The sequence below is a fragment of the Chiloscyllium plagiosum genome, unplaced genomic scaffold (assembly GCF_037043375.1).
Source record: "Chiloscyllium plagiosum isolate Xiang-an unplaced genomic scaffold, Cpla_swu_hap1 HiC_scaffold_42, whole genome shotgun sequence".
Classification (NCBI taxonomy): Eukaryota; Metazoa; Chordata; class Chondrichthyes; order Orectolobiformes; family Hemiscylliidae; genus Chiloscyllium; species Chiloscyllium plagiosum.
In genome coordinates, this window is record NW_028270180.1 from 4,343,250 (window position 1) to 4,369,579 (window position 26,330).

Genomic DNA, 26,330 nt, shown 5'->3' on the forward strand with positions numbered 1-26,330 from the left:
TCAATTAAAGAATATAATTTATTGAAGTTCATGAATTGCATGAGGTGAATAATTAATAACAAGTGATGTTTGCAAGTCATTGTGCCTATAAAATGTCTCTGCACATGTGAGCCAGATTTATGCACTGTGGTTAACAATATATTCACTGATCTGTCAAGATAGTAAATGTTGTGCACTTAATTGCATGTTTGCACATATTTAATGTGTTGAGGTATTAACCTGCTGTACCACTTCAGTTAGATAATAAAGCGGCACACTGTACAAGTGTTTATCTTCTAAATAAATCCATTGCACCTATACAGCACCTTAATCTGTGATATGTCCTAATGACCTGTCTAAAGGTATCTGTGCACTCTTAGGAATAAATGGGAACAAAAGTAGCAAAGTGGCAAGGTGAAAGCAAAAAAGACTTGATACTTTACCATGTTGACGTGCAGTCAGAGTTAATAGTATTTCAATTTGTTTAAAGTAAATCAGGGCAGCTCACTGCTGTGGTTGTTTGTTGTCTAGCATAACACGGATCATCGTGACTTGAATGTAAAAGAAGCCTGGAAGCAGGGTTATACAGGAAAGGGTGTTGTAGTTTCTATTCTGGATGACGGAATTGAGAAGAACCATCCAGACCTATCAGCTAATTATGTAAGTAGATCTGTTTGCTTCATTCTTGGGTTGCTGCTGGGGACCCATCTAACAATTGCTCAACCTTGTACCTATGATTAAAGAAAAAAATCTTAATTCCCAAGTGAAATGGTCTTCAGGATAAACTGGAATTGTGTCCTTTCTGCCACAATGACCAGGTGGAAAAAGTTTGAGTCCCACGTGATGAAAGCTGATTTTAACTGGTTCACATTAAACTATTAGGTGACTCATCAACACACAAGCCCAAACCTAGCTGTCCAAAAGTCTAACATCCGAATCCTCTTGACATTTAACAGACTAACACCCAGGGTGGCATTCTTTGCTGACGTCCATGCAACTCAGCAAACTGGATAAGACCCAGTCTATCTGGAATCACGTATGTCAATTTTAGAATTAATGTTCAGTTTCAAGTTGAAACAAATTAGCTGATGTTCAATAAAAATACTCTCCCTCTTCTCTACCTTTTGATTTTCCCCTCCCTGTTAACATGAAAAGCTTGAATGATGTGTTCTTGACTTATGGAGCTGGTGGATGAAGATACAAAAAATAAATTGGTTTAAATACAATGCCTGACTTGAATACCTTTCACTGTTCTCAACTCAGCTAACGTCATTGGGTTCTCAGGAATCTTGTCAGTGCCGTAGCAGGAATCAACCAAGATTGAAGTGTTTGTTTTTTATTCTTAGTGATGCATAGGAAAAAGGGAACTTAATCAGTGTTTTTCTTCCTATTCCAGGATCCAGGTGCCAGTTACGACGTAAATGGTAATGATCCTGATCCTCAGCCCCGTTACACACAGCTGAATGATAATCGGTAGGTCACTTCAGAGAAAGACCATGGTGAATTAAAGGGTTTTTGAAGATTTTAACCTCCGGTGACCATGTCTCAATGTGTAATTGATTTCCAAATGCTTTCCTGTGAGGACTTTATTGACGTACTCTGTTAAACTCCAGACAAAATTTCAAAGCAATTTTGGAAATATGATAGAAAATCATGAATAGTTTAGTTGGACCAATAAAGGGAAGCTTTTTCTAGTGGCTGAACAGTCAATAACCAAAGCATACAAGTTTAAGTTGATTGGCAAAAGAACCAGAGGTGACATTAGCAAAAACATCCTACCGTCTGGCTGGGTTACCAGCATGAGTCATCTGCCTGAAATACCGATCTACCTGCTGATACGTCTACCATACGTATGGCAAGGAAGCAGCTCCCAAATCTTCCTCTGGGATCAATCCCTGTGTTGTTGGTGTCAATCTGATTTATAAGACTTGCTTTCTAGGAGGAAAAAGTGAGGTCTGCAGATGCTGGAGATCAGAGCTGAAAATGTGTTGCTGGAAAAGCGCAGCAGGTCATACAGCATCCCGGGAACAGGAGAATCGACGTTTCGGGCATAAGTCCTTCTTCAGGAAAGAAAATTCCTGAAGAAGGGCTTATGCCCGAAACGTCGATTCTCCTGTTCCCTGGATGCTGCCTGACCTGCGCTTTTCCAGCAATACATTTTCAAGACTTGCTTTCTAGCCAACTGAGCTTTACATACAATGGTACCTCTGCAATGGTAGAGGTTTTTATTTGCTTATTTGGAGCCTGGAATCTCTCATCATATTGCTTGCCATTGTTGTGTGTTGGAACCATTTGCAAGATCTTCCTCAACCTATTTCGCCATGATATAAATGTACGTACTTGGCCACCAAGCCTTGGAGTAGGACTTGTCTCCCTGCATGAGCTGGGTTCTCCACACCATCATCTATTGACAGGTGGATGCAGATTTGATAACTTAAAAGTAAGATTAAATATTCAAGGGAGATAAAATTGCAATGATGAGGAAAGCAGGGAAGTAGGACTAACTTGTAATTTTTGACAAATTATGTAAATTTGGACTAAATGGCTGTTTTTATGCTATATAAAAAAATGTTCATCTACCTCATAGCTCAGATGTTTACAGTACAGAAGATAGCCGTTCAGCTCACCCAGTCTAAGACAACAAAGATCTATCCACACAAATCCTGTTTTCCTGTGGTAAACACGTGAATATCTAAATACTGCTTAAATGTTATGAATGTTTCTGATTTAATCATCCTTTCAGGCATGAGATCCAGATTACCACCATCCTCTGGGTGAAAAAAATTATCCTCAAATCTCCTGTTGGCTTTCTTATCTTAAATCTATGCCACTGGTTATTGACTCATCAACTAATGGATAATGTGTCTTCCTGTTCACCGTACCTTACTCCTCACAATCCGTATCCCTGGACTTAAGAACCCTAATGGTGACTGTATGGAGAAAAAAAGTAATTTATCTTTGAGTCTGTGCTGAAGACCTAATCATCTGGTGCTTAATAACAGCTTAAAAATACTGAGGACAAGAGGGCATTTCTGATGCAGAAAAACAAACTTCTGGAAGCAGGCTCATGATTTGTCTTGAATCTTGTTGGTACATATTCAGAAGAATGTTACGATTTGGCATTAATGAATTGCTATTGTAACTAAAATTCTTGTACTTCCATTTCTGCCATGATGAAAAACACCCAACCAAAGTTTGCTTGGAAGGATTATTTTAATAATGTTGAATTACCAATGGTTGGTTGCAAGTTTTTGTCACTGGTAGTTGAAGATTCGATTGTGTACTGATTTCTTGGTACAATTTCCTAAGTAACAGAGGAATTCATACCTAGTTATGGAGAAAACTGATTGATTAGGCATCACTGTCAGGTCAATGTAATAATGTTTTATTGATTCTGACTGTGGGGGAAACAATTGAACTGTTTAACGTTTCAGTCAGTAGCACCTAAGTAGGTTTTATGGAGTTGAGAATGAAGGGGATAGAAGATGATGTGAAACTGTGTCCCTATGAGAAAAGTGTGCTTGTACGACTATTTAAACAAAATGGTTTGTGGAATTCTGATGGTTGCTGTTTCTCGACAGACATGGAACACGGTGTGCTGGTGAGGTGGCAGCTGTAGCCAACAATGGGATTTGTGGTGTGGGTGTGGCATATAATGCCAGAATCGGGGGTATGTATCAACTGTTACTTCCTTAATTCCACCCCATCTGTCACTGCTGAATACACCAACTCGTGCTGTTCTAATGGTTCTGATAACGGTGCAAACCCAACTGTGCCTATCATAAATATTGGCCCACTATTTGGGGCATCGTTGTTCGAGCTGATCCTGCTTACCATCCCAGTGGTCAGATCCAAGAACATTTGGTGAATTGTATTTTACAAAAATTGCCAACTCCATACCAGCCAGAAGCCAGTGACCTTTTGTTTGTTGAAGTAATTACCTTGTCGAAAAGAGAAGCTGGTGGGTAGAGCATTAACCCTCCTTCCTTTTTGCAAGAATTGCATTGGTTTAATTGGTGTTTGTAATTATTCTCTCTCTCTCGTCCCACATTCCACCACCACTCCCTCTAGTGAAGGTGTTTGTCTGGCATCTTATTCCTCAAGTTTTATGTGAATGTTTATTTATAGACTGCTTTGCTTGCGATTCATCTCAAAAGGTTCGTGGTGATTATCTGTAAATCCCATAGCAACAAACCATTTTTCTAGAACAAGAATGTTTTGAGCCCTAGCTATGCTGACTGCATAAATTTCACACCCAAGCTATGCTGACTGCAGATGTTGAGCCAAAGCAATGGCTTTCAAAAGTCTTATGTGAGCAGGGGTGGGTGCTCAATTCCATGAATAATGGGGAGTAAATATTGGGTGGATGAAGAACACAAGAACTCTGAGCAGAAGTTGGCAATTCAATCCTCAAGCCTACTCCACCATTCAGTGCAGTTATGGCTGATCTCATCTCTGCCTCAACTCCACTTTCCTGCCCACTCCCGTAACCTTCAATCCGTTGCTAATCAAAAATCTATCTATCTCCTCAGATTTCCTCACTGTCCTGGCATTCATCACACTCTGGAGTATTGAATTCCACAATTCAGAACCCTCAGAGAGAATAAATTTCTCCTTATCTCTGTTTTACCCTTTATGGGAAAACTTTTTGTTCTGTATTGTCTCATATAAGGAAATGTCCTCTCCATATCTACTGTCAATCTGCTTAGCATCTTGTATGCCTCAATTAAATCTCACCTCATTCTTCTAAACTCTTAGAGTACAGGCCTAAACTGCTCATCTCACTTTATATGACAAATTTCTCATTTATGGAATCAGTCTAAATCGCCTTCAATGTAACCACGTCTCCCCTCAAGTAAAGAGGGCCAAAACTATCTGTGATACTGAAGGCAGTCTCAATAATGCCTTGTGCAATTGCAGCAGCTTTTCCCTATTTTTAAACGTTCTTCTTTTCGCAATAAATATCAAAATGCCACTGGTCTTCCTTTATTACATGCTGTACCTGCATGCTAGTTTTCTGCAATTTATGTACAAGGACACCCAGATCCCTCAGCACGGAAGCACACTGAAGTTTCTCTCCATTTAAATAATAGGTTGCCTTTCTATTCTTTTGATGAAAATGGATTACCTCTCACTCATCCATATCCAACTCCATCTGCCAAATTTTGGCCCTGTCACCAAACCTATTCATATCCATTTGTAAATTGCTTATTTCTTTATTGCAGCTTACTTTCTCACAAATTTTAGCATCATTTGCTTCTTCAAATTATCCCATTAAAAATTTTAGACAATTAATAATTGGTGAATCTTCAAAGCTGAAGTGGTGCTCATACAACAGCTTGTCAGCTACTGAAAGATTATCTTTCAGTTGCTCAAAAACCTGTCAGATGATATAAACCCTTCATACTAGCTGCCAATGGCAATTGTGGCAAATTTGAGGCATTCGTGGAATAAAATGCTGTGATCTTTTACTGACATGAATCTGTTTTATATTAGCCAACTGCAATTAGCTTAATAGAAAACACCAGTATGCACAAATGAATATTTTTAAAGCACATTACTTTCAATTTGGGTTTTCCCTGTCCTCCCTCCCTCTTTGCTAAGATCGCTACATTAGGCGCCAGTCTGTCTCTGGCATATTGCCCAAAAGACTGTTTAGGTGTAAGACTTGTCAGTGAGTATCCACGAAGGCCAATACAGTTTAAATTTAATCTTTTACATGGTCTTGCCAACAGGAAGTGGGTATCACCTGGGAGCAGAAAATGTGGTCAATTTTTTAAATTCTTTTTTCCTCTCCCTTTGCACCCACGCCCTACTAGTAGTATTCATGTTTTTTTGTCCAGAACCAGGGTCATAGTGTAAGAAAAAAGGGTAGACTTTTTCAGACAGATATGAGGAGCAATTTCTTCACCCAGACAATAATGAACCGTGGGGATTCTCAGACATAGGAAATTAAGTCCAAAACATTGAAGACTTTGACGTAACTATGTTGGTGTAGTTCTTGAGGCGAAAGTGGCCAAAGGAAAGGGGGAGAAAGCGGGGACAGGGTGATCAGCCATGATCATACTGAGAGGTGGAGCAGGCTTGAGGGGCTGAATGCCTTCTCCTCTTACATTGTGTTTCTGTGGAATGTGTTCTTTTGTCCCTGTTTTTAATTTACTAGCCAATGTTTCTTGCAATTTATTTTTGAATATTGGCAATTTCTTTTCAATACTTTTTCCTTAAAAATGTTGTGTTCTGACTTTGTCCCTTCCTTCTGGTAGTTTCAGCTATGTTTTGAACCTGGAGACTTCTCATAGTTCATTCCAAAACTGGCCAGTGCCACTGTTAAGAGTTGTACATTTTCTTGGTTTCTATAGGTGTGCGGATGCTAGATGGAGAGGTGACTGATGCTGTGGAAGCTCAGTCCCTTAGTATGTACCCTCAACATATTGACATCTACAGTGCTAGTTGGGGTCCAGAGGATGATGGAAAGACAGTGGATGGTCCTGCTAAATTAGCACAGGCAGCGTTTTTTAAAGGCATTTCGCAGGTAAAGTAAATAATGCCTGTATGTTCAAGATAAGTGCAGAATTGAATATTCATTTCTTCATAAGCTTATTCGGCCAAAATACCTGTGTCTCTGTCTCTTATTATGCAAGGGGCTTGGGTAAAATGCAGATTTATAATTGTGAGCAGAGACCATTTTGTAATACAATTATGCAATAATGGTTTGTTCAGTGGCTTCACAAGGTGAGCATGCTAACTTGTTTTGAAAAACATATTTGCAGGGACGTGGTCGTCTTGGCTCAATATTTGTGTGGGCTTCTGGGAATGGTGGCCGGGAACATGACAGCTGTAACTGTGATGGATATACAAATAGTATCTACACCCTTTCAATCAGCAGTACAACTCAGAATGGGAATGTACCTTGGTACAGCGAGGCATGCTCTTCAACACTTGCCACTACATATAGTAGTGGAGGTCAATTTGAAAAACAGATCGTAAGTAGCTGTTATGATAAAAGTTTTGTTGTCCAGAGTCCTAATCTTTGTATGCCTGCTTTGTTATTGACAGAACAATATTGGAATAATCTGCACCCAATTTCAAAATGTGGCACTGAAAGCTCTTTAATTGGGTAAATATCTAGCAACAGTAGTGCCTGAATTATTATTCTCATTCAGGTTTTACTTTATCCTAGTGACTATTAATCTGATTCAGTCACGATTTTTAAGAGGTTACTTCTCTCTTAGAAATATTAAAGGGCATGTATTACAATCTGGGAAAGCAAGATTAGAAAGGACAGCTGAAGACAAGCTTGCACTGATGTTTAAGTCCAGCTGTTTTGGTTTGAGTTTTTGCCTGAAGGTTTGGGTAATTCCTCCTACATTAGTTTGTCTCAGTTGGACATGAGAAAAAGAAGCAAATACAAATATGGAAACAGCTACATTTGAAAGGGTAAATTATGGACAAGTTTGCACACAGTCATGTTTTATGCAAAGGTCTTTCAGGTTTGTGATCTATCCATTCTAATTTTGTTTTTTTTTAATTATTCTGCAGCTGACACGAATGAACCTTTTTAACAGGCCAACAGATTTTTAAAAAAAACTCTGCCATGATTCTCTATCACCACCTTTACTAGTAATCTATTCCATAATTCTCATGTACACATTATAACGCTAGTTTCTTCTAAATGAGACAAAATCACAGTGGTGCTTTCCTATTCAAATTCCACAGCTTTTAAAACTTTGATCTCTCTATGCCCCATCCTGCGTAGGCCTGTTGTGCATTGTTCGTTAATACCAGCTAATTTCTGACAGACTTCAGTACAAACTACCTTTGTTAGAATTATCTGGATAGACTTGAATGTTGGCACATTTAAAACACTATAAACCAGGTGTTAATGCTGCGTCACTCATTTGTGATCAGATCAGAAAACATCTGGTCTCAAGTAGAGACTGTTGAATGGTTCAGATTGTGACCCTTTATTGGAGCTAATGTGGATAAACCTGTTTTGTATTGACTGTGTTTTCTGATGTTCCAGCTCTTGGTGCCAGTTTTACTGCCTTGTTGAAATGGCTGCAACCTCATTACATCTGTTCCTTTTATTTCTCTTTAGGTTACCACTGATCTCAGACAGAAATGTACAGAATCACATACTGGAACTTCTGCATCTGCTCCTCTTGCTGCTGGAATCATTGCCCTTGCACTGGAAGCAAAGTATGCATTATCATGTGATCAACCATGTAGCTACTCGTGTAACATTTGTGTGCCAACTGGTAGTTGAACTACTTTTGAAAAAAAAAGCAACAAAGTTGTAGCTATTTGTTTGTCAAAACTGCATCATAGGATTTGATTGTTAAAATATGAGCTGTGTTGGTCAGATTTTAGTCTCATTCCATTACCCTCTCCCTTAATTCTCTTCCATCTCCCCAAGAGATGCTTGAATTCTGCTGGGGTGTACTTCTATTGATATCATTCAATTAATCATTCTGCACTTCAGCCTAACCTAAGTGTGTTGACAAGCTTTATGACCAAGAAAGCATCAGTTCAGGCCAATTCTTGTTTGTATCCGACTTGCGAAAAATGTTGGGATGCCCATCATGCCATGAATCCGATTCCTGACATTTTCTCTGAACCCTCTTGATACTGCCCCCCACCCTAAAATTCTTAGAAATCAAACCAGAGGTAGAAAACTCTTTCCATGATTTAATATCCTTTATTATCAGGATATTTGCATATAGAAGTTGGGATGTCATGTTGCAGCTGTACAAGACATTGATTTGGCCGCTTTCAGAATACTGTGTATAGTTCTGGCCGCCCTTCTGTAGGAAGGATGTTGTTAAAGAATAGAGGGTGCAGAAAAGATTTACAAGGATTTTGCTCTGACTGGAGGGTTTGAGTTATAGGGAGAGATTGAATAGATTGGGGCTTTTCTCCCTGAAGTATTGGAGGCTGTTAGATATTCCTGAAGAAGGGCTAATGCCCGAAACGTCGATTCTCCTGTTCCCTGGATGCTGCCTGACCTGCTGCGCTTTTCCAGCAACACATTTCCATCTCTGTTAGATATTTGCCAAATCATGAGTGGCATCAATAGGATGAATAACCAAGGTCTTTTTCCAAGAGTGGGCGAGTCCAAAACTAGAGGGCGTGGGGTTAAGGTGAGAGGAGCAAGATTTAAAAAGGACTTATTTCAAGCAGAGTGTGGTGCATTTATGGAATGAGCTGTCCGAGGAAGTGGTGGAGGTGGGTACAATTGCAATATTGGGGTATATGAATAGGAGGGGTTTAGAAGGATATGGGCAAAATGCTAGAAAATGGGACTAGGTCATATTGGGATGTCTGGTGTGGACAGAGAATCTGTTCCATTCTGTATGACACGATGTAGCAGTATGTTTTGATTTGAATTGCTCAGTAAATTTGCCAAGTGAATTATAGAATCTTATTTAATTAAATTAAAATTTCTTCCAATATGATTACTGTACAAGAATAATTGGCAAAAATGCATTTTAACTTAAAAATCTATTTTGTTGCACTCAATTAAATAAAAACTAATTTTCTTTGGTTTTGCCATCCTTTGCAATTTAAATCACTTTTTAATCGGATGCATAAGTATGGTAAAGTAACATTCTGTTGAAAATTATATGCCTTTCAAATAATGCTGAAAATCCATTTGTTCACTTATATTTTCCCCACCTAGTAAAAATCTGACATGGCGGGATATGCAGCACCTTGTGGTACGGACATCCAAACCTTCCCATCTGTCAACAAATGATTGGATTACCAATGGCGTTGGCCGCAAGGGTAAGCTGTTTCATTTAATGCTTAAATCTCGCAGTGAGATTCATCTTGAAATTAAAGAATGAGCCAAAAAAACAGCCATTTGAAATTATCCTTGTGGTTTCCTAACTTCCCTATAACAACTACTCCAACTTTTACAGTTCCCAACACTTCTGTTATTCAGCTGGCAGATCTATATTTTTTGATGAAGTTTTCTGTAGAATTTAGTTTTGTGTAGCCTTTCTTCGAGGCTCGATCATCTGTAAATGTGGCTTATCAAATTTTGTTGAGCAAGAGAATGCAAAAGAAGCAGCATCTGAATAAAATGTTGATGAGAAAAGATTTGTTCTTTGGACTATGTAAGTTAGGAATTCAAAGGTAGGATAAAAGTATCATGCGTATCCTGTCCTTGAGCAGCCTTCTGTATTCAGTATCACACCTGCAATAGAATCCCTTGTCCCTTTTGTCTTCCCCCTCTCTGCACGCATCAATGTGTACTGTACATTCAATGACTGGCATCTTTCCATCTATGAGATGGTGGCAATGCAATTTCAGAATTTTGGTGAGATCAGTTGAGAATTTTCACTACTTCAGATGACTGGACAAGCAAATTCTGAATTGTACATTTGCAGTATTTTAAAAACGCATTAAGCAATTTTATTGTAAATGTAGCAATTTTCTTTAAAAAAGGACAGGAATATTGTTACAAGCTGTATTAGTGACACTTCCTGTTCTCATACAGTCAGTCACTCCTATGGATATGGGCTATTGGATGCTGGAGCAATGGTTGCATTAGCTAAGAACTGGACAAGCCTTGGAGATCAACGGAAATGTGTCATTGTTATCACGTCTGAGCCAAAGTAAGTGTTGGAGGTCATTAACCTTGATTTCCTTGAAAATAAGCGGTGTTTTATCATAACTTGTCATTCATGCAATCATAGAATTGTTGTAGCTTTTACTTAGTTATTTACTATTTATTTTATAATTTCTGTTAGTGTGGATTGTGATGTATGTGAAGGAAGATGCTAATGAATAAATTCTGGCTGCAATTACATGAACGGTTCTTTGCCTTCTCTTTGCATCAATTTTATTTTCCACACCAACCCCATCCTAAAGGTATGGATTCCTGGTCAGGGTATGGTTTGTCTTGTATAGGGTGGTGTTTTCCAGTACTTCTGGTTAGTTGTCATCAATCTGTGAAACTTTAATAGTAGTTACAGGATCTTGGAAGACATCCCAGCCATGTACATTGTTCATACCTGATATTCAATAGCAACACAAGATAGCAACCAAACCTTACTCTCCCAGAACCTGTGATGTGAAGATCAATTCTTCTGTCCCAGTGACAGGTCCAGTTGAATTGTTACATCATGTTGGATCATGGATCAGCTTGACATGCAGAAATCTGCAGCTTATCTTAACCAAACAATCCACAGGAAGCTTCTCCCAATGTTGGAAATGATTCTGGTTCACTTGGTAACAGCCACTGGTGTCTGCAGAAAAGAAAAAATAAAAAATTTACGATTCCAGTTCCATTGATTACCGAGAGACAACATGTCATTCCATAGTGCTCCCTTCCCTGAACATGGTCAAGGAGGTCACCAGTTCTTATCCATGCTATGTAACAAGGCTATTTGATCAGTTAGCTCACAATTCACAATTATCTTCCCTCTTTCCATGTGGGAGGTCAATTCCATTTAACGCCTATGTAACTACTGAATCAAGCCATCAACGTTTTAAATTGAAGCTTCTGTCTTAACTAACATCAATATAATGGTTCTTCCCAAAGGGAGTCGTAACTGAACTCAAACATTAACTTTTATTTCTCTTTATAGCAGAGTATTTTCCAGCACTTTGTTTTTATTTTAGATTTCCAGCATCTGCAGTATTTTGCTTTTATTTTTGTCTGTCTTAAAACAGACCCCAGGTTAAAAGTTGCTGATTAATTGTTGGCTGCACTTTACTTTTTATTGTCTGACTGAACCTGATCTCTCAGACCTCTCCGTGTGCACGCAGTGCAGCTTGCAGCTGATAAGAGTGCAAGTTGAAGTGTTGGCACACTTAAAATAAGTCCTGGAAGTGCTCACAGCTCCAGTGTAGTACTTTATAGAAATCATGCCCTGTGCTGTGTGAGCTGGTCATGTCCTGTTACCAATGCCCTGTGAAGTCTGGTTACAAGCTAACTCAACTTGTGCTGCCGTTTTAACACCACCATTAAAATAGCTTTGAAGCTTCCTGGTGTAAATTAACATTTATCAAGTTGTATTTGAATTTTCAAAATTTGAAAGTATAAAAAGCTGTCTGATAAGATTTTTCACGGAAAAAAAATGAAAAGAAATTGACTGTTACCCGACATCTTAGTACTGGATATCTCATTTAAGTTTCATGCATCTCACTAACTGCTACTTGTGCTTAATCAGGTCAAGGAATGAATAGTTTTTTTGTGATAGGGGATCTGACAGGTCAGTTACACAGCAGTGTCGGTAGAAGCTTAATAGCAGAGTTAAAGATTGATGTTTGAGAGCTGTGTGAGAGAGAGAGAGAGACTTGGCTAATAATCTGCTTCTGATGAAGGGACAATTGTCTACTGCCTATATGAAATGGAAGACCCTTGCAATTGATCTGATACAATTATTGTGTGTTATTGCCAAATTACCTTTATTCAGAAAGATTAAAGAAAAGGAAAACCAAAGCAATTATTTTAATATCCAGTTTGTTATTGTCTATTGAGACACACTTCCCAAAAATATTTTTACTGTTTTACTACCTCACATTGCTTATTTTATATTATTGTCTAAAGTATTTCAATATAATCCTTGCACTTTGTTGCATTAATGTAAAGGCTTATTGGCATTGCTTCTAAAGCACTCAGCCACAGTAAGCAAACCACGAAACTCAGGTGTGATAAGTGGTCTGATATTAGACAGGCAGCAGCAGGGGTGAAACAAAACATTACGGCAGCACAATGACTCAGTGGTTAGCACTACTGCCTCAGCGCCCGGGGACCCAGGTTCAATTCCAGTCTCTGGCAACTGTTTGTGTGGAGTTTGCACATTCTCCCCGTGTCTACATGGGTTTCCACCGGGTGCTCCAATTTCCTCCCACAGTCCAAAGATGTGCAGGTCAGGTGAATTGACCATGCTAAATTGCCCGTGGTGTTAGGTGCATTAGTCAGAGGGAAATGAGTCTGAGTGGGTTACTGTTCAGAGGATCAATATGGACTTGTTGGGCCAAAGGGCATGTCTCAATGCTGTAGGGAATCTAATCTAATCTGAGGTCTCCAATTTGGAAAGGGTAATTGGCTAGTATTCCTGCTAATTTTTGTTTTCTAGCTTTGATTGTTTTAAGTTCATTTATAGGTAACCGGTTTAAACAGACTGTTTATAATGGAAACAATGTATAAATAGTGATAGAATGATTCATGTGCACTCCAGTCCAATTATTTATCAGACTCTCAGCCCACTTCACCTAAAAGCCTACATTTTATTCCACTTAGAGTCATCGAGATGTACAGCATGGAAACAGACCCTTCGGTCCAACCCGTCCATGCCGGCAAGATATCCCAACCCAATCTAGTCCCACCTGCCAGCACCCCGCCCATATCCCTCCCAACCCTTCCTATTCATATACCCGTACAAATGACTCTTAAATGTTGCAATTGTACCAGCCTCCACCACATCCTCTGGCAGCTCATTCCATACACATACCATCCTCTGCGTGGAAAAGTTGCCCCTTAGGTCCCTTTTATATCTTTCCCCTCTCGCCCTTAAATCTGTGCCCTCTAGTTCTGGGCTCCCCGACCCCAGGGGACTTTGCCTATTTATCCTATCCATGCCCCTCATAATTTTGTAAACCTCTATAAGGTCACCCCTCAGCCGCCGATGCTCCAGGGAAAACAGCCCCAGCCTGCTCACCCTCTCCCTGTAGCTCAGATCCTCCAACCCTGGCAACATCCTTGTAAATCTTTTCTGAACCCTTTCAAGTTTCACAACATCCTTCCAAAAGGAAGGAGACCAGAATTGCACGCAATATTCCAACAGTGGCCTAACCAATGTCCTGTACAGCTGCAACTTGACCTCCCAACTCCTGTACTCAATACTCTGACCAATAAAGGAAAGCATACCAAACGCCGCCTTCACTATCCTATCTTACCTGCTGCTCCACTTTCAAGGAGCTATGAACCTGCACTCCAAGGTCTCTTTGTTCAGCAACACTCCCTAGGACCTTACCATTAAGTGTATAAGTCCTGCTAAGATTTGCTTTCCCAAAATGCAGCACCTCACATTTATCTGAATTAAACTCCATCTGCCACTTCTCAGCCCATTGATCCATCTGGTCCAGATCCTGTTGTAATCTGAGGTAACCCTCTTCACTGTCCATTACACCTCCAATTTTGGTGTCATCTGCAAACTTACTAACTGTACCTCTTATGCTCGCATCCAAATCATTTATGTAAATGTCAAAAAGTAAATGGCCCAGCACCGATCCTTGTGGCACTCCACTGGTCACAAGCCTCCAGTCTGAAAAACAATCCTCCACCACCACCACCCTCTATCTTCTACCTTTGAGCTAGTTCTGTATCCAAATGGCTAGTTCTCCCTGTATTCCATGAGATCTAACCTTGCTAATCAGTCTCCCGTGGGGAACCTTGTCAAACGCCTTACTGAAGTCCATATAGACCACATCTACTGCTCTGCCCTCATCAATCTTCTTTGTTACTTCTTCAAAAAACTCAATCAAGTTTGTGAGACATGATTTCCCACGCACAAAGCCATGTTGACTATCCCGAATCAGTCCTTGCCTTTCCAAATACATGTACAGCCTGTCCCTTAAGATTCCCTCCAACAACATGCCCACCACTGAGGTCAGGCTCACTGGTCTATAGTTCCCTGGCTTAAGCTTATCTCAACCTGATTCTTGTGTGATATCATAAATGCAGCCATATTTAAAATTGTTCAGTCTTAAAATAGTAGTGTATTAATATTTAAATTAGCAAAATAACTTCATAAGTCAAGTTATTTATGAGGTAAAATCTCAGTGCTACTTCTAGATGGAAATGTTATATACAGTAACTCCTTGATGGATTTTTGTCCCTGTAGAATTCTGCCTGACGTGTTATCCAGTCTATGATAACATAATCTAATCAGTATCATTTTCACTAAAAATGTATTAATCCAATTTTCATTGTATCATGGTAAGCTCCTGTTCAAATCTTGATAGGTGAAACAGTAAGTTCTATTATTTGCAGCATAATGTCTATTAAACAAGAAATCAATAATGTAGGTATATCCCTTGACAATTTTAGTGTCATGGGAATGTGATGATGAGTTTATTGTGCGGATTTAGAAATAGGATGTGTGTGTTTGAAACAACTTGCCTGAATATGGTACATGCATTTTGATTTTGTACTGACTGGAGAGATGGTGTCATAGCACTAATGTAACCGTACCAGTATTCCATAGCCTCTGGAATGGGTTCAAGTCTAGTATGGTAGGTGATAAAATTTGAATTTAAATTGTTTGAAAAATTGGAAATAAAAGCTAGCGTAAGTTGACAAAGTAACCACAAGCAAGTTTGGAAAAACCCATCTGTCCTTTAGGGCAAGAAATCTGTTGTCCTTACTGACCTGACTTACATGCGATTTCAGATCCACGGCAATGTGGTTGACTCTTTGTAGACTCTTTGTAAGCCATTTCAAGGGCAATCAGTTCACAAACAACTAGGACTGGGCAACAATTGCTGGGTCTTGCCAGCAGTGCCCACGTTCTACAGAAAAAAAAATAAACAACTCGAGCAATGCAGCGTAACTTGAGAGTGAAGTTAATTGCATTATATTATAATGGAGATGATAATCTTCAGCTTTATCTGATATTGCTGCAAATTCTTCAACTTTAAACTCTCTTAAGAGCTGACTGTCAGATATCAGGGTTGCCTCGAGCCTGTTAGCTTCTGCAGTCTAGTTGTGGTTTGAACAAAAGTAATCACATGCCAGGGAGTTTCAGAAAAATTTGGGGAATTTATGAAACTTCATGTTGCATGGAAATGTTTGTGCTTGTATATTTTATCAATTACTTTCTTAGAATTTACACATGCTAATATTCTGACTTAATCAAAAACCTATAATCTGTATATGCTATTTATCCTTGAGCTGAAGACTCTATTACATTGGCACCACAGTCGCACGCATCCACTCCCTACATTACTGAAGCTCAGTGGCAACAGTGTGTACTATTGACAAGATACATTGCAGAAATTCACCAAAGATCCTAGAACATCACCTTTCAAATCCATAACCACTTCCATCTAAAAGGACAAGGACAAAACATACATGGCAACACCATCACCTGCAAGTTCCTCTCCAAGCTACTCACAATCCTGACTTGGAAATATATTGCCATTCTTTCACTGTCACTGGGTAAAAATCTTTGCAAGAGAATTCGCAGTAGGTTAAAGTCAACGAGGAGAAAGAGAGGACTGCAGATGCTGGAGATCAGAACTTAAAAATGTGTTGCTGGAAAAGCGCAGCAGGTCAGGCAGCATGAAAGGAGAAGGAAGAAGTCAGGAAGAGGTCCTGAAGAAGGGCTTATGCCTGAAGCGTTGATTCTCCTTCTCCTTTCATGCTGCCTGACCTGCTGCGCTTTTCCAGCAACACATTTTTAAGTTCTGATCTCCAGCATCTGCAGTCCTCACTTTCTCCTAGCCAGGCAGTATCAAAGGAGAAGGAGAATCGATGTTTCGGGCATAAGCCCTTCTTCAGGAAGAAGGAAGAAGTCAGGAAGAAGTCCTGAAGAAGGGCTTATGCCCAAAACGTCGATTCTCCTTCTCCTTTGATACTGCCTGACCTCCTGCGCTCGTCCAGCAACACATTTTTAAGCTCTGGGTAAAAATCTTGAAATTCCCTGTCTACCTGCCAGGTGGGTCTACCCACTGAACACACTGAAACAGTTCAGGAAAGCAGTTCACTGCAACCCGGGAGAGTCAATAAATACTGGCCTGGCCAGCGAAGTCCACATCTCATGAGTGAATGAAATAAAACCATCCTAAAATGAAACACAATTGCGGATGCTGGAGATCTGAAACAAACAGAAATTGCTGGAGAAACTCAGGTCTGGCAGCATCCATGGAGAAAAAACAATTAACATTTTTGAGTTATTTGGAGTGGAGGAGCGCCCAAAATGTTAACTGTTTCTCTCCACAGATGCTGCCATCCCTGCTGAGTTTCTCCAGCTATTTGTCTTTGTTTGTTTGCAACAACCTTGCTGTGCAAAATTCTTAATCTCAAAACTTAGTGCTTGGGCACATTCTTATTGGCCGGTATACTTTCTGATGTGCTTTCCACTTGTGTTTGTACTTTGCATTTTCTCTTCCACGTCTATCCTGTGAACTATAATTTCACCATGCAGACTGATGACTGATACCTACTTGCAGAGCCGAAAATAAAAATATTGTATCCTGATGAGCACTCAATGCAATAACTGAAAAGCCTTTTTTGAATTCCCCCAGCACATTTCTCAAATGTTGCAAAACATTCATGTATGTGAGTTTCTTAAGCCTGGCTGCACATGGCTATGCATGTATGTCAAACTAATCTGTTTCTTACAGTACTTGAGAAAAGTTGATGGGAATTAGGTCATGTATTGTTCTTCAAAGTGTATTTGGAGACCTTAATGTTTAACTGAACCACAAGAATAGGCAGGTGGAATATCTATCAGCTCATCTGAAGGCTGACATCTCCGATAAATGTGCGATTGTTGTATTGATAGCCGAGGTTCTTTGCTCAAGTCCTTGGGCGGACCTTGCAACCTAAACAACTTGGTTTGAAGGCAGGAGTTCTACCTGCCAGGCTAAGCTGAAAAGTACAAGATTCAATTTGGAACTTGCACTGCAATAAATCTCTCATCCCAGGAGACCCTTGTTTCCAATTGACTTAACAAACACATAAGAATGAGGAGCAGGAGTAGTCTATTCAGCCCCTTAAACTTGCTCTCCCATTTGATACGGTTATGACTGATATCATTTTTGGCCTTAATTCCACTTTCTGCCTGCACTCCATAATCATTTAATCTATTACTAACTAAAAATCTATCTATTTCCTTAATTTTACTCAATCTGGGTTCGTGCATTTCACAGATTCACCTCCTTTTAAGAGAAGTACTATATCGTCATCTGTTTTAAATCTGCTATCCTGTATCCTAAAACTGTGACCCCACATTATAATTTAATTCTGCATGCTGATAGATTATTTGAATTGGTATTCTGATACTGTCTTAATGTAATTCAGAGTTCAGGGATTTCTACAGTTCTGGTGTTCAACTTATCTCTTCAGGGATATTGGTAACCGATTGGAGATTCGGAAAAGGGTTGATGCATGCCTTGGAAGTTCAAATTTTATCCACTCCTTAGAGCATGTGCAGGCAAGGATTACACTATCATATAACCGGCGTGGAGACTTGGCTATATTTCTCACCAGTCCTATGGGGACGAGGTCAACTCTGTTGGCACCAAGGTATGATGTTGCTGCAGCTCAAGAGAATGAATGCACGAAAATTACTAATATTAAATAACCCGCGGGTGATAGAAATTAGCTTGTAATTCTTTAATGGGTAAATTTTGTTGGTGTAAGTGTCTTTTTTTTGTCAACATTTTGTTGATTAGTACCTGACAAAGAGGATTTTAAAGTTCAGTCCATCGTGACTCACTGAGGACTGGCTCGATTACCTAATTGACCTGCAAACGTAATTAACTACAGCTCAATGGAAGATTGGAGTGAAAGAGTGATTTTATTGCTGAGAAAGATTACTCGAAACTTAATCCACAATCAGTGGTTGACTACTTATGACCAGCAGATCTGTAGTTGAGGGTGGTGGCCTAGTGGTAAAATCACTGGATTGGTAATACAGAATCCTGGGTAATATTATGTTAAGTCTCACGATGACAGATGGTGAAACTTGTTCAGTAAAATTCTGGAATAAAAAGTTAGCTTAATGTAATGACAGATTAAAAGCCAAACTGTCACCGTTGTCCTTAAGGGAAGGACGTCCGCCATCCTTACCTGGTCTATGTAAGTCCAGATCCTCCATAATGTGGTTGACTCTCAACTGCTTTCTTGGCAATCTTGGTTAACTTCACCAGTGATACCCACATTGCATGAACAATTAAAGCAAAAGTTTTTAGCTAGTCACCAGGGAGCATTCGCTCATCCCTTCTGACAAGGATCACAATCAGGGCTTTAATGACAACCAACACTGACTAGATACAGCAATGCACTGTCTGGCACTCCCTAAAACAATATTTAGAGATACTCTCTAAAGCTGTCACTAACCATTTTGCTAAATTCTGTATGCAGCAAGTCACTTGCTTGTAAACAAAGCACAATGGTATTTTGAAAATGAGCAGTTATCATTGTTGTTTGTGCCGCTACAGTATTCTGAAGGAGTCCTGCCAATGTAACTTATTGGAATTCTTTCTGTAGAAAGAGCTAAGTGAACAATCATTGCACTGATTATTTAATTCAATTAGGCAATGCAAATACTAGGTGCTTTTGAAAACAAGCTGAGTCATCCTGTTTATTGGAGATTGATCTTTAGTGAAAGCATTTAACAAAGGTAAATCATCAAATATATAGTATCCTTGTGATTTAAGAGTTTTTGTCTTGGTCTGTTTTGTCAGTGTATATAGAGCACATGATAGGGGGAGTTCAAAACTGGAGGGTGTAATAACTGACTCGACAATTGAACTTGCACAATATGAGCAGCCTGAGTCGTCTTCACGAGCAATAATTTGCATAAATGTGAATTTACTCATTTCTGTGAATGTTGTGCTTTAACTATCATTATATTCAGGATCAGAATCAGTGTTCTGTTTCTATCCTGTCTATTTCAATGGATAGGAAATGGTCAGGGCACTATCCTAAATGTGGTGACTTTGGAGTGGGGTTTCAGTAGATCACAATTTAAATTCCTGTCCAACACTGACCAAATAAATCCATAGACTTGCCGTTTTTATGTAAAGTGCTGATATTGAATGATCTGTAATAAAGTTGAGAAGGGATATTAAGCATTGCATTGTACATTTTCATAATTGATTAAATGAGTGTACATTTCAATCCTTTTAATTCTGTTAGGGTAGAAATGAAAGAAAACAATGGTATCAATTTTTCTTGGTGTTTTGGTGTGGAAGAGCCATAAGGCTTTGTAGTCACTCACAATTGTGTTTTTATCTACTGCAGAGAGCATGACTACTCATCTGAGGGATTTACTGACTGGGCATTCATGACCACGCATTCCTGGGATGAAAACCCCTCAGGAGAATGGGTTCTGGAATTAGAAAATACTTCTGGTGCAAATAATTATGGTTTGTTTCCATAATTGTCTTTAAGTATTTAGACTAAAACCCTTTTCCCTAATGGTTGCTGTGAATCATAGAAACTTGTATTACCAGAAAGAGTTCCAGCAGTATACTGGCCTATCTGCTCTCATGCCTTTTTTCTATGTTCTTTCCCCAATTCTATAATATCTTCCAAAATACAGATTGGTTTTAAATGTTGTTTCTGCATCTTGTATATTTCATGACCTAATGATTTACTATATTTCTTCAATTACCTCCAATTCTTGCCTGGTATAGGTCTCCTATCTCTAGCCCACTAACATGCTTTCTAACAGGAACAATATTTTCCAACATTTCACAAGTTAAATACTGCTACTACTGGAAGTAGCATCTGTGGAGAGAGCAGCAGAGTTTCAGACACTGCCAGACTTGCTGAGTAGTTACAGCATTTTTTGTTTTGAGGTCTGATTTACAACAACTTCATATTTACAAACTTGTTGATTCTTACACTCTCTTAAATAAGCTAATCATTTTCAACACAAGTGTGATCTGAATCTAGATGAGAAAAGGTAGCTTAACAGTTAGTGTGTATTGCTATGGACCAGGCCAGATCCCTTCAAAACAGTCCAAGAAGGGAGCCCAGACCCTAACTTTTCCAGTTGTTTTAAGCATGTGTACAGTGGATATTCCAGGAGTGATGCAGCTGGTCCAAGCACTCAGTTTTAAACAAATCAGAATTTATTTACAGACTACTGAATGAAACACTAACAAAAGAGAACCAAAATTAGAATAACCTAACCTGTCTGAAAACCCACTCGACTCTATCCTAACTTCTTGATGCTGTTGCAAATACTTGCAGCATCCCCATAAACACCCTCTTGGCAAAAAAAGGTAAAATCAAACACTGGTTCTTACAGGAGAGATGTCAGAGGATTGGGGGTGGGGGTGCAGGGGTCAGCCTGGAACTGCTTCTTTGGGTCCACTGCAGCTTCTCTGGGTTTCCAACTAAAACTTAATCAGCAGCTACAAAGCTTGCTAAAAACAAACCCTGAACTGGGAGAATTGGCCACTCCTTTTATTATACATGTTTTTAAAGAAACAAAGGTTTTTCAAGTAGATATTTCCAGATATATTGGAACCCCTACCTTTTATTCCTCTGGGGGAAAAAAGAACAAGGACAGATTAACTTTGTTAAAGGAGCAGCATCAACACAGTATCTTCATGGAAAATATGTTGAAGGGCCATTTCCTAACAGGTTCCTACTTGCCCTATTTGCTGGCTTTCAGGTACTATTTTGTATTTAGAAAAATTGTGTCTTTGTCCTTTTTCTACTGTCCTGATTATTGCTTTTTAAATATGCTTGCTTATAGCAGAAAGTTTGTAATAGAGCTTCTCTGTTCAGGTACCCTGAGACAATTTACACTGGTTCTTTATGGGACAGCACCAACTAACAACAGCCAGCAGAAATCGACCAACATTACACTACCTGCCAACTGCAAAACACTGAACTCTCAGCAAGTGTGTGCAGGTAAGTAAGCAAGAGAAGGCATAGAGTTGAATGTAGAAAAGAAATAGAGTTTTGTCTCAGAGCGCCCTCTACAAGCAGAAATAGAAAATAATTAACATATTTTGTGCAATCCTTAACCTCCACCCCTTTATATAGTGTCATTTGTCAATAGTTTGTATTCTGTAATGTTTAACAAGTTAATTCTGACTATAAGGGAAAACAGTCCTCTATTAAGTTTGATTTTCAAAATGTCAAAAATTAAAAAAACTAAAAAATGGAAATTCTTTCAAAGTTAGCTCCATGAAATTGACATACATTTACAGAAAGCTGTTAACCTGTTAAATTTATCAATTTGAATGGCTAGTGGTACCCTTCAGTGGTTCAACAGTGTTTGTAGTGTCACTTAACTGCATTTGAAAGTTTTTCTACTCAAACCATTGTTTTGTGCGCAGGTGTTTTGGGCTCAGTAGTTGAGGTTCTCTTGCAGTGTTATTGCCTGTGTGAAGCTGATGGCTATTTGGTGCTAATTGTTCCATTGAAAAGGACCTTTTTTAATCCTCGATTGTAAAAGGTAGACTTTTGTAGTATGATGGGGCTTGGCGAAAGGATTACAGAAAAGCTTTATTGTGAACTCTTGATTTGAAAATGTGCTCTGTGTTGCTCTGAAAGATTTATGTAAAGTTTATGAACTCATCGTGTTAATTATTTAGTTTGGGTAGAGGATTAGCTAACAGGAAACAGGATAAATGAGTCATTTTCAAGTTTACAAATGTAATGAGTGGAATGGACAGGGATCAGCGCTGGCACTTCAATTATTTGTAATTTATGTTAATGATTTGGATGGAGGTACAGAATGTATCCAAATTTGCTGATACAAGGTTAGACAATGAAAAGGATGCAAATGACAGATGACCGAGCAAAGGCTTCACAAATGGCGTACAGTGTGAGGAAAATGAGGTTGTCCACTTTGGCAGCAAAAGTAAAGATGCAGAATAATTAGGTTGAGACCAACTGCAGAATTCTGCATGAAGTGGGAATCTGGTGATCTTACTGAAACGTAAGCTTCTGAGGGGCTTGATAGTCTAGATGCTGAAAGGATGTTTCCCCGCCCGGAGGAGTCTGTGACAATATGGGGCACAGATCTAAAATAGGTTGGAGATGGAAGAATATCTTCTGGGTATCAGTTAATCTTTTGGAACTCTCTTCCACGTAGAATAATATGTTGCATCGATGAATATATTCAGGGCAGCATTAGACAAACATTTGATCCACAAGGGAGTTTAGGGTTATTGGAAAAGCAAGTAAGAAAGTGGAGTTGAGATCACTGTCAGAGCAGCCATGATCTTGTTGAATGGCAGAGCATGTTAAGGGGCCAAATGTCTTATTCTTCCATTTTTAAAAAATGATCTTGAGTGTTTTATCTTAAAAATGCCAAATTCAACATCTGTGCTAACTAGGCTAAGTTGCTACTTATTCGGGTCATTGATCCATTTAAGTTAGGTATGACAACAGATTAGAAATCAGGCCGTCACCTTATTGTAATGTTTAGCTTGCAGGCATTGCCATGGTTAGAGTGTAAGCTACAAAGGTGAAATAAAATGTTACAGTAATTCATCAGTTTTCTTTAGTCTTTTACCTTATGGAATTTTTCTTTTAACTAGACCTAAGTAAAATGATAGAGCCGTAATGTTGAATACAGAGATTTGGCTAATACTTCAGAAAAGGAGAAAAGGAAGGTCATTTGGGAATTTGTAATTAGATAATTCTAGGTTTAGATTAGATTACTTGCAGTGTGGAAACAGGCCCTTCGGCCCAACAAGTCCACACTGACCGGCCGAAACGCAATCCACCCAGACCCATTCCCCTACATTTACCCCTTCACCGAACACTACGGGCAATTTAGCATGGCCAGTTCACCTAACCTGCACACCTAACCTAACCTCCCACACAGACACTGGGAGAATGTGCAAACTCCACACAGAGAGTCACCTGAGGCGGGAATTGAACCCAGGTCTCTGGCACTGTGAGGCAGCAGTGCTAACCACTGTGCCACCGTGCCGCCCATTGAAAAGAGTGAGAGGGAATAAGTGAATGTTAACATCCTTTCCCAGGATTGAACAACTGAATAAGTGAAAAGCATTGTCGGATGCACTATTTGTAGTTTAGATTTATTCAGAAAGGCTTGGGATAATTACCCTAATCATGCTGATGAGAGACATGGCGACAAGAAAAGTTGCCATTGAACATGAGGAATGATTAGTGGATGTGATATCGAGAGGTATTACGAGGACGGAATTATTGAATTTGAACTCTTCATTTAAAGAGCAGCTATCATTGGACAGAACAGAGCAGACAAACTTGAGATATTGGGTGTCATTTATATGAAAATGGCTCTCTGACTTCATCCTGAATTTTGTGAATCACTAACTGTTTTGAGGGCTTGGATTTAAGGTTAATGATTCATTGGAATTGGCAGTTTCACATTGAGGCTCTGCATCCTTGTGATTTAACAATTAAAAGATGCATTTGCAGCTCTCCACACTATGCAAATTGTGGCCTGATAGAACAACAATCTAAATGCACTTGTGTGAATTTCAGTACTGAGCCCTACAGGATTTTGCAGCATTTTAAAAATTGTTAGAAATAATATTCACTTTAGATATCATACTGGACTCAATTAAATTTCTGATATAAAGTCCACTGCAACCAACAGCAAATTCCAGACTCAAGAATAGTAAAGTCAAGTAAATTTGACAGAAATGCATTTAACAGTGCAGTAAGCAGGTCATTTATTTGCAGGAATGTCCCTGGGTGGATTGGAGCCCAACTCATTTTGAGACTACTTTCAAATATGGCTTTTATTTCATGACATTTTTAATAATACTAGCTGTCTGGGGCCCTTTTGTAGGGGCTAAGCATGTTTTTAGCTTTGAAATTCAATCAGTCAGAAAAGCAGTTATTTATATTCACAAAATGAGCATTGACTGTAGACTTTGCAATCAAGTGACTTCATTTCTTCATATTCTGTCACGGGCCTATCAGGGATAAATTGGCACAATATACTTAGCTGCAGAAAAAATCTGATGAGAGATCTCCAGATTAGGACACTTTTGAGCAATATTATGATCAAATAGCAGCAACTTGTGCTGATTAAAGTGCAACAAAAGCAAGAGGACAGTGCATTTATTAGTGCACATCTTACTGCATTTCTTTATCAGTTGACATTGTCATAGAGGTGTACAGCACAGAAAAAGACCCTTCAGTCCAACTTATCCATGCGGACCAGTTATCCTAACCTAATCTGTCCCATTCTACCAGCCTCCACTACTTCCTCTGTCGGTTCATCCCATACATGCACCACTCTCTGCATGAAAAAGTTGCCCCTTAGGTCCCTTTTATATCTTTCCCCTCTCACCCTAAACCTATGCCCCCTAGTTCTGAACTTCCCCCACTCCAGTGAAAAGACCTTGTCTATTTAGCCCATCCATGCCCCTCATGAGTTTATAAACCTCTTTAGGGTCACTCCTCAGCCTCCGCGTTCCAGGGAAAACAGCCCCAGCTTATTCAGCCTCTCCCTATAGTTCAAATCCTCCAACCCTGGCAACATCCATGTGAATCTTTTCTGAAACCTTTCAAGTTTTACAACATCCTTCCAATACGAAGGAGACCAGAATTGCACGCAATATTTCAGAATATTGCCTAACCAACGTCCTATATGGCCGCAACATGACCTCCCAACTCCTGTACTCAATACTCTGACCAATAAAGGAAAGCATACCAAACACCGCCTTCACGATCCTATTTACCTGTGACTGTCCTTTCAAGGAACTATGAACCTGCACTCCAAAGTCTCTTTGTTCAGCAACACTCCCCAGGACCTTACCATTAAGTGTGCAAGTCCTGCTCTGATTTGCTTTCCCCAAAAAGCAGCACCTCACATTTATCTAAATTAAACTCCATCTGCTACTCCTCAACCCATCGGCCCATCTGATCAAGATCCCATTCACTGTTCGCTACACCTCCAATTTCAGTGTTATCTGCAAACTTACTAACTATATCTCCTATGTTCACATCCAGATCATTTATATAAATGACAAATGTTGGTGATTTAAAACTTTTAGAGCTTCTGAAAATTTCTTCTTTGTGGGTGAATACACAATTCAGGAAATCAAGGTTCCATCTATAGTGTCTATTCATTTAGTTCTTAGCTGGGGAAAAAAGGCATTCTTCAATTGAAGTCCATATCACCTGTCTCTGAGGGAGGGAAGATTAGGCATGATTCCTGCTGTGGTGGTATTGTGTGAAAATACAGTTGCTCTGAGCTCACATTCCCTTAGTGGTTGAATAATCTGTGAATGTTGTCTTAAGTGCTCTTTGCACACCAGAAGTAATTGTTTAGCTAAATTTTAGCAATTGAGGTATGCACCTGGATTTTATAACAAAATAATTGGGAAAATGCTTTGAAAAACATCAAAGTTTGACATTAATTTATGCAGCCTGCTGTGTATTTTAAAAGGTTTCTCTAACCAGCAGGCCATAGATACTGTGGGTTGTGTTTAGTGAATTTATCTTTCATTATAATCTGTTAAACATTTTGGGTACGGTGCCTCAGCTGTGTTATAAACTGAATTATAAAACTGACAAACTTCTGTTTTCTGATGAGCCATGTCTGCCTTTTTTATTGAAACAGGAATCTGGTGTTTTGATCACCGTTTTTTCCCTCATTTAAACTGGGAGCATTTTTAATAGGTGTTTTCTA

General features: G+C 39.2%; 1 protein-coding gene and 1 long non-coding RNA gene across 3 annotated transcripts in view; one reads left to right on the top strand and one right to left on the bottom strand.

The window, feature by feature from the left end:
- Nucleotides 1–26,330, top strand: part of LOC122542575 (furin) — a 105,472-nt gene that overhangs the window by 71,525 nt on the left and 7,617 nt on the right. Inside the window, exons 4-14 of one of the 2 annotated variants that reach the window (XM_043680487.2) lie at nt 511–639; nt 1,376–1,452; nt 3,561–3,649; nt 6,339–6,511; nt 6,750–6,962; nt 8,078–8,178; nt 9,659–9,762; nt 10,481–10,598; nt 18,065–18,244; nt 19,967–20,091; nt 21,467–21,592. In XM_043680487.2, coding sequence (XP_043536422.1) covers nt 511–639; nt 1,376–1,452; nt 3,561–3,649; nt 6,339–6,511; nt 6,750–6,962; nt 8,078–8,178; nt 9,659–9,762; nt 10,481–10,598; nt 18,065–18,244; nt 19,967–20,091; nt 21,467–21,592 — 1,435 coding nt within the window. The remainder of the gene's footprint in view (nt 1–510; nt 640–1,375; nt 1,453–3,560; nt 3,650–6,338; nt 6,512–6,749; nt 6,963–8,077; nt 8,179–9,658; nt 9,763–10,480; nt 10,599–18,064; nt 18,245–19,966; nt 20,092–21,466; nt 21,593–26,330) is intronic. The other variant, XM_043680489.2, reaches the window with a different exon arrangement.
- The window catches only part of LOC148137549 (uncharacterized), a 132,064-nt gene continuing 116,888 nt past the window's right edge, over nt 11,155–26,330 (bottom strand). The window contains exon 4 of the long non-coding RNA XR_015754122.1: nt 11,155–11,231. This is a non-coding gene — a long non-coding RNA (uncharacterized LOC148137549). The remainder of the gene's footprint in view (nt 11,232–26,330) is intronic.